General features: G+C 33.5%; 1 protein-coding gene across 2 annotated transcripts in view; it reads right to left on the reverse strand.

The window, feature by feature from the left end:
• Positions 1–1,575: 1,575 nt before the first annotated feature.
• Positions 1,576–13,041, reverse strand: part of LOC115218785 (zinc finger protein 431-like) — a 16,046-nt gene continuing 4,580 nt past the window's right edge. For both annotated transcript variants that reach the window (XM_036508928.1, XM_029788716.2), the window contains exon 2: positions 1,576–10,855. In XM_036508928.1, the coding sequence (XP_036364821.1) occupies positions 7,350–9,839 (2,490 nt within the window). In that variant the 5' untranslated portion in view covers positions 9,840–10,855 and the 3' untranslated portion in view covers positions 1,576–7,349. The remainder of the gene's footprint in view (positions 10,856–13,041) is intronic.

Genomic DNA, 13,041 nt, shown 5'->3' on the forward strand with positions numbered 1-13,041 from the left:
TTGGTTCATTAGAATTATCATGAAAATTTTCTTAGATACTCTACTTTAGTTCATTATCATCTTTAATGATAATAGTTCTTGCTTTTTTTGTTAGCTATTCTTTTTAATGTGAGAAGAGGCTCAATTTTAACTTTTCCATCTGCCAATTTTAAATTTGTGACCGCTGCCCATGCAAATCTTCAAGATCTAGAGCTCAACTTTAAGATGGACACTGTATTTCAAACATCTACATCCACTGTAGCATGTCTCTCAAGAATGATCTTCTTTCTCCTTTTGATCTGTACATAAGGATGCAAATAAAAAATGACATATTCCATTACGCTTTAGACTTCATTAATGATTTTTGGTACAAAGCTGAAAGATAGTAGTAGTTTCTTTAGCACAAGTTAAACACCATGGAAACCAAGATAAGTTCTAACCTAATTGGCGAATAGGCTCAAGACAGACTTTAACATTACACACATGGGCATTACACACACACATACATGCACATATCTGTGTTGTGGGCATTTTTAATACATGCAATATCTTCAGCAAACAATGATTAAAAAATAAACTGAATAAGCCAAAATATTTTCGTCGCTTTAAGACCGCGACCTGTTCAGCATGGATTTTTGTCAGTGAACAGGTCGCGGTCTTAAAGCAACGAAAATATTTTGACAAATTAAACTTAAATATTGAAGTGAATCGAATGGCTTTTGTGTGTTTCTTAAATGGCTTACAAACACCTTCCACGCTGCAATTATTTATGCATTGAACTTTTGAAAGTTTGGATTCCATTCTCGGGATAGTTCCAACTGCAGTTTCTATAGCTTTTTCTAGATGATAATGGCTGACTCTATGAAGACTATCTTGATAAGAGTTGATTACTAAGCCTTAGTAGCCAGTGTAGCATATGCTATGGGTCATACATCCTCAAGGCATCTGTGCTAAATGTATGCAAACTGGCAATTCTGATTCCATAATTCTGCCCATGTTGTATTTTTTTTTTTTTTCTTGAGCCCTAAGACTCATAAGGCTGGTTACCCTGTTTCCATGGCAATATATGTGACCAAAATCACGGTATTTTCCAGAACAGAGCACTGGTCTATTGCAGGGCACAAGGCCAGCAATTTTTGAAGGGAGGGGATCAGTCAAGTACATTGAGCCCAGTGCTCAACAGGTATTTTATTTTATCAACCTTGAAGGGATGAATGGTGAAATTGACCTTGGTGGGATTTCAATTCAGAATTTAGGTAACTGGAAGAAATGCCACTAAGCATTTTGTTCGATATGCTAATGATTCTACCTGCTCTCCACCAATATGCTGTATTACTATAGAACTATACTGTTTCCAACTTTTGTGAATGACTGGGTGTTTAAGGTTGATCCAATACTTGGAATACTTCTGACATCCAATAAACTTTAAACAAATTGCAACAATTGAATGGCATTGGTAAATAAACAGATATACTTAATTTTCGTTGATTGCTAATTAATATGCTTGCCATTCTATTTCTCTTTTAAATTCATACAATAATTTAATTAGGTTTAATTATTATTATCATACAAAAATTGAAATTAATTATTTTTTCATAAATAAAATCTGTTTAATAAATCATGTTTATATTTGTATATTATAGACTCTATAATGCTAGCCATTCATTTAAAATTAGATTGAGATTATTAAATGAGTCAGAAACATTCTATTGTGTGCAGTTTCTATTTTAACATTATGTTGTTCTATAATGCTATAGCACAAATAAGTTTAAATTAAAATAATCACATTTTCAACATTAAAACAAACTTTCATTATATTTAGGTTAGTTTATCAGGACAATATCCAACTTGTGCATTTTAGTTGTTTTAATAACCATGATATATTTATAAGTGAATTTGTGTAGTGGAGCATTTAAGCTTTGCATTAAGTTTGGTTTGGAATGAAATAAGAATCTAGATAATTCCACAGGTAAAGGTTCATGAATTCAACATACATGAAACAATTGGTAAAGAATGTTTGCAGGTTTCATGTATATCCTGAATATTGGCAGTTAATAGCTGTTCATTAATAAAGTTCATTCAACCTCAGATAACCTGTTCAAACATATATATTTATAGATCTTTGAGGAATGCTGCTTTTATTTTGAATTTTCTTACAGATGAAATCCATGATGAGGGATGGAATGCTAACATAATTCACTATGTTTAAGCTATAGTTTTTCAGAGCCAACTATCAAACTGATTCAAATACATCAAGTAGTGAATATGTATCAAATTTATAATAAACAGTGGAACCCTTTTATTAATTTTGATTACGCCCACCTCATGTCAACTGATTTGTGCACATTGTTCTTTTAAATATACATAAAAGTAATTATATCCACAACTGTAATAATTACATAAAAGTAATAATAATTTGGCTCATTGGTGGAATACACATATAGCAAACCAACGACCCTCACCATTGCCACCATATGCTAGCTGAGCAACATCTATTTTTGATTAGCAGACTAAATCTGTAAATAAATTTCTAAACTAAGAGAAGTCAAAAAACTAAGTAGGTTGTGATTACTATCATGTTATTAAATAAAAGTTTAGATGCACTTTGGCTTTTATTTCAACCAAAACCTAAATATTTTATCAAATTATAATAAAGGAAAATAGTATTGACATAAAAGGTGTCTCAATCAAAGACAACAACATGAGTAGCAAGTATTGGAGTTACAACCAAAAATTAAAGAACTGAAAGGGTTGTCAAGAAGCATTAATTTTCTCTGAATTTGGTCAAAGCCTGAGACCTTTTCCATTTCATTCTGTGTGCATAGGTTTCTTGTTCTTTTTTTACACAGGTGCTACAAAGGTACTAAAATTAGCAAAAATTCCTATCTTATTTATTAATTCCTCCCTCTCCCAAATTAATAAGATTTTTGTAATTAACATGTAAAACTATATCTGTGGAGAAAATTTCCAAAAAGTTAAGTGCAATATATGAAATAGCAAAGACCAAAAGCCTACACACTTTTCACTGCTTCTCTCTGTTGGCGGGATCTCTTTTATGTGGTAGTATCTGACTGTGGTGTTCACTTGACCATTGTAAAGAATATCAGATACCAGGTGGTCAGCTTGTACAGATGCAACAAAAGTACTTTTACACAGGTTTTCTTTGTACTTAAAACATGGATTAGAGGATGTTTCAAATCACAATGATTAGAAGAGGAAATGTATACAACAGGAACTACTTTGGGGACTACTTTGAGACATGATGAAGTTGAAAACAAGAATGATGGTCATATTGTAGGATCAAGTATTGCTCCTTTGCAATATTCTGGCTATGACTGGAACACAGCTTGTGCATTTCATGAATCTTTGGATATAATAAAGCTATGTGTGTTTTCATACTTTGAGATAAAGATCAAGAGTTTAGTTGAGTGTAAAGATTGTTGACTACAAACATGAAGAGAACACAAGCAAAATCACAAGCATAATGAATTCAGTGGTTCTAGCATTCTTCATCCATTTGTTAAATTTCAAGCACCCTAGAAGATTAGATGCCAAACATTTCTTGCCATTTTTTATAACTTGCTTTCTGCCCTGTCAAAATGCTTGGAAGTTTATCAAAAGGTGAATAGGGAATTTAGATTCTTTTCTTAGTTACAGTGGTTTACACCCAAAGGGATTTTATGTAAAGAGTTCACCAACTTTTGTCATACCATATTTAGAAGATTTGGAAAGAAGTCCTGAAAAAGAATTTATACTGCTTAATAAACTGTTTAATACAATTCTTTACAGGTTTGGCTTTATAAATGTAGAAAATTGCCTTATGCATCTATTTGTCACACATGGTTACCAACTGCAATGGAAAGTGTTCATTTTTAAAAATCCTAGGGATTTAAAATATATTAAGTACCACCATGGTCATATACAGATTGAACAATCTCACTAAAGAGCTTTGAACATGTCTTTATGAGTGAAATAAGCATTTCCAGTATCACCAACAGATTTGCTTAAGTAAATCTAGAAAATGCAACATTTAGATTTGTATTTTTACTAAGCAATTAATTTGTTTTTGATTTTTAAAAAATTAAGGTTCCCTTTGTAATATATGCAACAGATTCCACTCTAGCTTAACTCAATCCTACTTTGAGCACCATTGTCTTTTGGACTGCAGTACAAAAATAATTCTAAGGTTAGATAGTATGAGTTATGTTATGACATTTTGTAGTCATCAGTGTCTTTGTTATGGACTGTTCATTATCAGCTGCAATAATTCTGAGAGTTTTCCTTTGCAGTTGACTGAAGAAACTAAGTGAAGCATTCAGTCATATGTATCTGCCTATTTGCAGCTTTCTAGAGCCTGCTAACCCTTAAAAAAAAAACTTGATTAGCTGGTGAGATATAGTTTGGTGTACACCAGCTATAAACCCAAATTTTCAAGCTAATATTTTCATAGTTATTGTTAGTATTGAGATATTTAATACATAGAGCCTTAAAAATCTAACTAGAAATAATTATGTGAAAAGAAAAAAAAAGCACAAAAAAAAACAATATTAGTCAATGAATAATATTTTAATTAATTTGGAAAATATGGGAGGCAACTCCAGGTATGTTTTGTTTTCAATGACCTCATCAGTGAAGCATAGATTTTGCCTTTCTGGCCAAAGTAGTGAGAGAAGAATCACAGATAGTGTTTCTGAGTTTGTTTATTCTCATATGGTCATAGATAATGCATTATTCAAAGACAATTTCTAAAATGCATTTTATGGTTAGAAGATGCCTTTTCTGATTGATTCAAATGTTACCTCCAGTTTTCTGCTCAAGCTTATTGCATATATAACAAATATTACAAACAAACATGCTGCATATCTTAACATAAAGCATTCTGATATTGTATATGCTTATATTTCAAACTGTATAAGGATTTCTGATAAAGGGCATTGTGATAAATAATTTTGTTCTATAAAAACTAAAGTATAATTTCATACAAGATAACAAATTAATTTAATAAATAATACATCGTCATTATAATAGAATATCTTGTATCAGAAACATGATGTAATACAGCATCAGAATGTTAGACAGTAATTGGAGAGAACTCTACCAAATTTTCTTGAGACAAAATCAGCAGAGTTCTGCCCAGAATTTCACATCCCAAATCAGTTTGAGTTGAGACCATTCTGCCACTTCAACAGAAATTGCAACATTAAACTTCTACTGGGGCCACCAACACCTTTGTAGTATATTATAATACAATTTCTTAATAGTTTAGCATGATAAAGTAGATTGTAGTGTTGGAGTCTGTATCACAGATAGGTTTTATCATAGATTTTGGCAGTAGCTTCCTAATAAAATACATAAGGTTGTTGTTTAGCCCAAGATCAGCATTAATCAAGTAGAGTTATGATCAAAAGCATTTAAGCTAATATCTTTCCATATATTTAGAGGTATCTAGAACAACAATATTCTTATTCTTAGTTAAGACAGAAAAATGCGTTTTAACCCTTTAACATTTAAACTGGCCAAATCCGGCCCAGATATTCTATCCATTTTATGTTTGAATTGGCCAGATCTGGCTTCTCACACCTACCTTACAATGTCATTCTAAAAATATATATAATCACATCACTGAATTATCAAGACACAAGATAATATGTAATTAATTCAAAGCCATGTGAATAATAGGTATTACCTTTGACTAAGTAATTTGAATGCTTAAGGGTTAAAAGCAATTTGGCTGCTATTTCTACATATTTAAGTGACTATATGGAGGCTTCCTAGTTGGCACAAATATACAAGGTTGGGTACTATAGTGTATTCTAATATAGTATCATCTACTATGAATCATGATAATATAGGGATCAGAGTACTATGATTATTTTGATAAAGAAAATGAAACACAACATATTTCAATATAAAAACAATATTAAATATGTTTTATTGTGAAGTAAGAAATGTTGAATAGTGTTGTCATACAGTGCCCTATGTATTATAATGTCTTGAGATGTAGCTGAAAGAGGTAGTGTCTTTATGATATAAAGAGCTATCATTCAGAGCTATTTCTCCACAAGTTAAGATTATGTATTACAGTAAGTACGATAATATAATATAGGAAATGCTGGATATACTTCACGTTTTCTGCACTACTTATAATTACCCTATCATTTAAAAATAGCAGTTATTTTATAAAATCAGATTTACATGTACCTCATTATAATGTTTAACACACCATTTCAATATTCAATCCATGCTACTGGAATCAATATATTTTAAAGTGAATTAATTCCTACAGCAGTTAAAAGATTGCAAAAGCCATATTTTCAAACAAGAATTTAGAATAGTTTTTAGTTAAACAAATTGTAGATAAAACCATGTTCTCTGGTGGCTTTCTTCATTATTAGGATATCAATTTGGGTTATATTATAATTTTAGTTTTATCTGAAACAAATGATACATAAAGACTAAATAATTTATCCCAAATGAACAATACATTATGAAAGATGATATCTAAGTAAAATATGATAGCTGAGATGTATAACAAAGTTAAACTAAGTATCACAGTTGAGCCATATAACATAACACAGCTGAAAGGTTTCCACATTTTAACTAAATATGTAAGTCTGTAAATTTGTATATGAAAAAAGTATGCACATATTCATATGTGCAGTGAAATGTATACATACAAATGGTTGGCACTAGAAATAACATTCCCCCATAGGGATCACCAAAATAGATCACATTAAGTTAATAGATTACAAATTCAAAGTACTATGCAAGTACTGTAGCCATGTCACTGGAAGAAGTTATAAAATTTAAAAAAGAAATTTATCTGTTGTATGCAAGGGATCTAAGGATAAAAATTGAAGAATATACATCTGTGAATATAGGAAAAATTTCTACAACAATATCTGATAATTTGTAATATTTTCTGTGATAACAGTCAACATGTTATGGAGTTAGACTGGACATATGGTCACTCAGTAATGAGAGTTGATGAAATTTAAAGCTGTTCTTTTTTTTATATCTGGACAAAATCTCATTCAACAAAAATTAGAAAATGTCACCTAATATTCATGTCTGACTTTCAATTTATTTTGGGAGTCAAAATTGATGAAAACAAAAGTGAACTAGTTTCCTCAGCTTATTGGTAGTGATATTGTATTTAATTATGCAACTATAATATACTACAAAGTATATTAAACCTTTTTATAAGTCAATACTCTGCTCTACTGTGTTAGCAGTGTTATTACATCACTTATTAAGGTTGTCTCTACAGATTTTCATAACAAAATCAGTGCTGGCAATAATTTCTATAGAAAATCTGGAGAGGTAACCTTAACCAGTGGTCCTCAGTTTATATGCCCACCTGTGGAACTTTACAAACACATATATTTACTGACAGGAGGATATTCGTCACTTGTGGATGCTGTTGCTGGAGCAATATTGCTTTTATTGTCTTGTGATCGATTAACTAATGATCCTGTGTTTACTGCTTCTGTTGAAGTTTCATTACCTTTCTGCAATGTTTGAACATTACCACCACAGTTTTCATTACAGCTACTGCCGATGTTGTTGCTGTTGTTATTAGAATTATTATTGGAACAAATGTGAGAGGAAATATGTTCAGAATTAGAATGAATAATTTGGATAGGTTGTGATGGTAAAGATGGTACTTTTATATTATGAGTGCGTTTATGTCTTTGCAAAGCATCTCTACGGGAAAATTGCTTAGGGCAAATCTCGCAGTGATATGGTTTTTCACCAGTATGAATTCTTGCATGAATACGCAAATAGTCTCTCTGGGAAAACTGTTTCAGACAAATCTCACAGTGGTAAGGTTTTTCTCCAGTATGTGACCTCCTGTGTACGGCTAGTGTATTTTTACGTGCAAATCTCTGCCCACAAAATTCACATTCAAATGGACGTTCACCTGTGTGAATACGCTGATGTACAACCAAATAGTCCTTTTGCACGAACTGCTTGAAGCAAATGTTACATTGATAAGGGCATATCAAAGGCTGATTCTGTTGAACTTGCAAAGTATTTTGTTGTGGGAAATGTTTTGGACTTTGGCTATGAGAGAAAGGCTTAAAACCAACGTGCGTTTGCCTATGTATCTGCATTGCAGCTTTCTGTGAAAATTGGGCAGAACAAATTTCACATTTGAATGGCTTATTTCCAGTGTGTGAACGTCTGTGTATTACTAAAGTGTCTTTCCGAGAAAACCGTTTTGGACAAAGATCACAGTGGAATGGTTTTTCCCCAGTGTGTATACGCTTATGTATGACTAGATAGTCCTTTTGTGCAAACTGCTTGAGACACACCTCACACTGGTATGGTTTCTCACCTGAATGACGTACTCTATGTATTTTGAGAGTATCTCGACGAGCAAAGCTTTTTGAACAGATGTCACAAACAAATCTCTTGATTTTTACTTTCGTCTGAGGATGATGAGACCTTTGATGAGAAAGAAGCTTATCTCGTTTTATGAAGTTCATCCCACAGAGAGAACAGCTATATGGCTTTTCAAAGGTGTGCTGAGTACGTCGGTGTATTTGAAGTGTCTCACGGCGAGAAAATTTCTGAATGCAGAAGTCACACTGAAAAGGTTTCTCACCTGTATGTGTTCTGTAGTGTATTTGAAGCTTATCCTTTTGAGAAAATTGCTGAAGACACACATCACACTGGAATTTTTTTTCCCCTGTATGTATCTTGCGGTGGATTTGTAACGTACTCTTTCTTGCAAATGATTTTGAACAAAACTCGCATACAAATGGTCTCTCACCAGTATGGACACGTCTGTGTATCTGCAAATAGTCCCGTTGTGCAAATTTCTTCCAGCAAATATCACAGCTATGTCTCTGTTTTCTAGAACTGTGTGGATTATTGCTATGTGTTTGTTTATGACTTTCAAGTTTCTGCCGCTTAGCAAACTGCATCCCACACACATCGCATCTGAAAGAGGTTTCACCAGTATGAGTCCTTCGATGAATCTGAAGTGTATCTCGCCGAGCAAATTTCTGAATACAAAAATCACACTGATAGGGCTTTTCCCCAGTATGACTGCGCCTGTGAATTTTCAGGTAATCTTTTTGAGCAAATGACTGAAGGCATATATCACATTGATATTTTGGTTTATGCTCTTGTGATGATTCCATTTGACAGTGTGATTGATAGGGCACTTTGTTGTCCTGTTGTTGGTAGTATATTGTTTGTTGTTGTTGTTGAAATTTAGGCTTTTGTTGATCTTTAACACCGTCATGCTGTTTAAAATGAGTTTTCTGATGAATTTTCAATGTATCTTTTCTAGAGAACTGTTTTTGACATATTTCACAATGGTAGGGTCTTTCCCCAGTATGTAATCTTTTGTGTATCTGTAGATAGTCTTTCTGAGCAAATTTTTTTAAGCATATATCACAGTGAAATTGTTTCTCCCCAGTGTGAGTACGCTTGTGGATTCGCAAGGTATCCCTACGGCCAAAGCTTTTAGAACAAACATCACACTGAAATGGTTTCTCTCCAGTATGAATTCTTCGATGAATCTGCATTAAATATTCCTGAACAAACTCCTTTCCACAGTAACCACAGAATAGTTGCCTAGGTTTTGTAGTCATGTTAATTTTATTTGCTTCAAGTTGATGTTTCTGATCAACAGTGGCGTCCGAATAGAATGACTTTGATGATGAAGACATTGCCAATGATAAGTTGGCTTCTGAAGTAGTCAGTTGAGGTTTTTGGTGACAGTGAGGGCTGGCTTGTTTTGCAGATGAATTATTTGTCATAATATCTTCTGATATAGATGATGATTGTGTTGGTGGTTGTTGTGGGGATACATAACATGGTTGACTAGATGGACTGCCATACATATCATTAAGTAAAACTGTTTCATTGACCGGAGTTAGTCGAGGTGTTTGAAGACCTGAATCCAAGGAAAGTGTTTGCTCGGGACGTTATTATGCATAGATTTTTCAGCAATATTATTTGATGGAGATGAACAAGAACTTGGCTGTTCATGAGAACTGTTTCTACTGTTGCCTTTGTGGTTTCCATCAGTGTTAGCTGCATTACTACTATTTGAATTGTGCTGCATGTGTTTACCAATTCCATGACTAGATCTTGACATTCCTCTATTTTCTTCATTATGGAAGTGCTGACTGCTGGTACTGTTATGGATTTGTTTATCTGGCAAATTACTTTGAGAGTTCTGAGAAAAATGTTTCTCAGAAATACTATGTGACATTCTGTGTGATGGATGGGCCACAAGGTTCTGAACATATTGTTTGCCACCACCATCACTTTGAACATGCTGCCCTTGTTGCATGCTTGACCTCTGAGAAAAATGTTTTCCAGAAACAGATGTATCATTGCTGTGGATTTGTTTTTCAGCAATATGTGATATTCTCTGTGGAGGTAAGGTGTGTCGTGGTAGAAAATCCTTGGGAAAAAGATCTGAGTGAAACACTGAATCAGTTATGTATGCCATTCTAGGTGTTTCCAAGCAATGCTTCTGAGGGAATTCCTTACCAAACATATCACAGTGAATAGGGTTTTCTGTTATATAGGTTAGTCTTGGTGTATCTAATCGCTGAGAGAGATCTCTCCCATAAATGTCACAGTAAATTGGTGTTTGATTGCGCTGGTTTATTCTGTGAGTTGCAATGCTATGTCTAGGTGAATACTGTTTACTATGAAGACTTCCATGACTGGTTCTGTCACTAACGGATCCATCCATATCCACAGGATGTTTCTAGTGTCTATGTAAGAAATATATCAGTCATTTTATTAATCATCTCAAATTGATCCAAGATTAAACTGAACCTATAACGCTCTTTTATGACAGTTCAGAATAGAAATTCTTTCTCCAAAGGCATTATTTGAAAACCTGAAAAGAAGAAAATAGTCAAATAAGTCGAGGATTGATGAGTGGTGATACATCTAAAATTAAGTAAAAGAATATAAATATAGCTGTCAACCTTATTGTTTTAATAAGTGAATATAAAATGATATTCAGAAATAAAAAGAAGCAATAATGTGACCAGCAAAAAGGGCAAAGCATCAGTCTAAATGAATTGTCACATTCAATTTCATCGCTCTTTTGTTATGCCTCAAGTTCAAATTTCATTAGAGTTACTATTTCACATTTCTAGTCTTTCACTAGTTTCAGTCATTGAACTGTGGTCATGCTGAAGCACTACCTTCAAAGGTTTTAATTGATTACATTAACCTCCACCCACAATATTTATTTTAATTTAGTACTTATTTTATTGATCTCTTTTGGATGGCTAAGTTAACTTTTGATTTATCATCATCATTGTTCAACCATGGTCGAGACAATGGAATTTACTATGCTACGCCAGACATCACGGTCCATCATAGCATTACAGAGGTCCTGTTACTGGATGCTTGTATCCCTGGAGATTACATCAGGGTAGGAGAGTGTGCGCTCTCTAGTATCATGAGCAGATGGCTTCCAGAGGAGAAGAGTAGAAATTACCTCGTTTTCAGCTCTACAACAATGTCCAGCAAGCTGGACTCTTCTACCTTTCACAAGAGATGATACAGGTGGTAGTTTCCCATACATTTGTACTTTAGTTGATTTTGGTTTATAGAGATGCAGCTTGATATACTATATTATATTGGTAAACACACACACACATTGAGTAGACTTCTGCACAGTTTACATCTACCAAATTCTGCTTGTACAGCATTGTTAAGTTCAAAGCTATGGTAACAACTACTTGCCCAAAGTGCCATGCATTGAAATCAAATCTGAAACCATGTGATAATTTCAGATTAACCACATGGCTGTGCCTTGTGCCTTAGTTATTTTGCTTTTTACTCCTAGTATTTGAAAATATATATTCATAAATTTGGTTTGCAAGATTCTTGATTTGAAAGTGTGTGTTGAAACAGATATGACAGAATGGACTAAACAGAACAGGGGGGATACACGTGGATGGAAGAGTTGCTGAAGAGGTCACAAATGTAAGTCAAAAGATTTCCAGATAATGGACATAAGATAAAATAAGAACAATAATAAACAAGTGAAGAACAAATATATAGTGCATGTTGTTATTTGGCAAGAAGAAAAAAAAATGACCATCCCGAAATATAACAATGAGGTAAAAATTTTGCTTCCCAACCACATGGTTCCAGGTTCAATCCCACTGTGTGGCACCTTGGGCAGGTGTCTTTTACTATAACCTCGGACAGAGCAAAGCCTTGTGAGTGGATTTGGTAGGTGGAAACTGAAAAAGCCCATCGTGTGTATGTATGTATGTATCTGTGTGTACATGTGTGTGTATGTGTGTGTGTCTTTGTATCTGTTTTGTCCCCAACTTGACTACTTGACAACCAGTGTTGGTGTGTTTACTTCCCTGTACCTTCATGATTCAGCAAAAGAGACCAATAGAATAAGTACCAGGCTTAAAGAAATATACTGGGCTTGATTCATTTAACTCAAATTCCTCAAGGTGGTGTCCCAGTTTGGCCATAGTCTAATAACTGCAACAAGTAAAAGATAAAAGATATATCATCAATCAAGCTACTGTCTGTTAATTTACTGTAATTCAAAATATTATATAATTTGACAAGCACAGTATCCCATAAGTAGAGCAGAATTTACATATTACATCTTTTTTTTATCTTTTCTATTTGCTTCAGTCATTAGACTGCAGCCATGCTGGAGCACCACCTGAATAATTTTTAGTCAAATGAATCAATCTGAGTACTAATTTTCTTTTATATGTTTGAAAAACAAATTACCAACAATGACTAACATAGTGTGGTGAGAAGTCTGCTTCCCAACCACATGGTTCCAGGTTCAGTCCCACTGCATGGCATCTTGGGCAAGTGCCTTCTACTACAGCCTCAGACCAACCAAAGCCTTGTTAGTGGATTTAATATATGGAAACTGAAAGAAGCCCATTGTGTGTGTGTGTGTATGCACAATAGACTTATATATATATATATATATATATATATATATATAATATATATATATATATATATATATAATTATAACAAAGAGGGTCTTTGCAACAAGTTGCTAGACCACGTACCGAAAGT

The sequence above is a fragment of the Octopus sinensis genome, linkage group LG14 (assembly GCF_006345805.1).
Source record: "Octopus sinensis linkage group LG14, ASM634580v1, whole genome shotgun sequence".
NCBI lineage: Eukaryota > Metazoa > Mollusca > Cephalopoda > Octopoda > Octopodidae > Octopus > Octopus sinensis.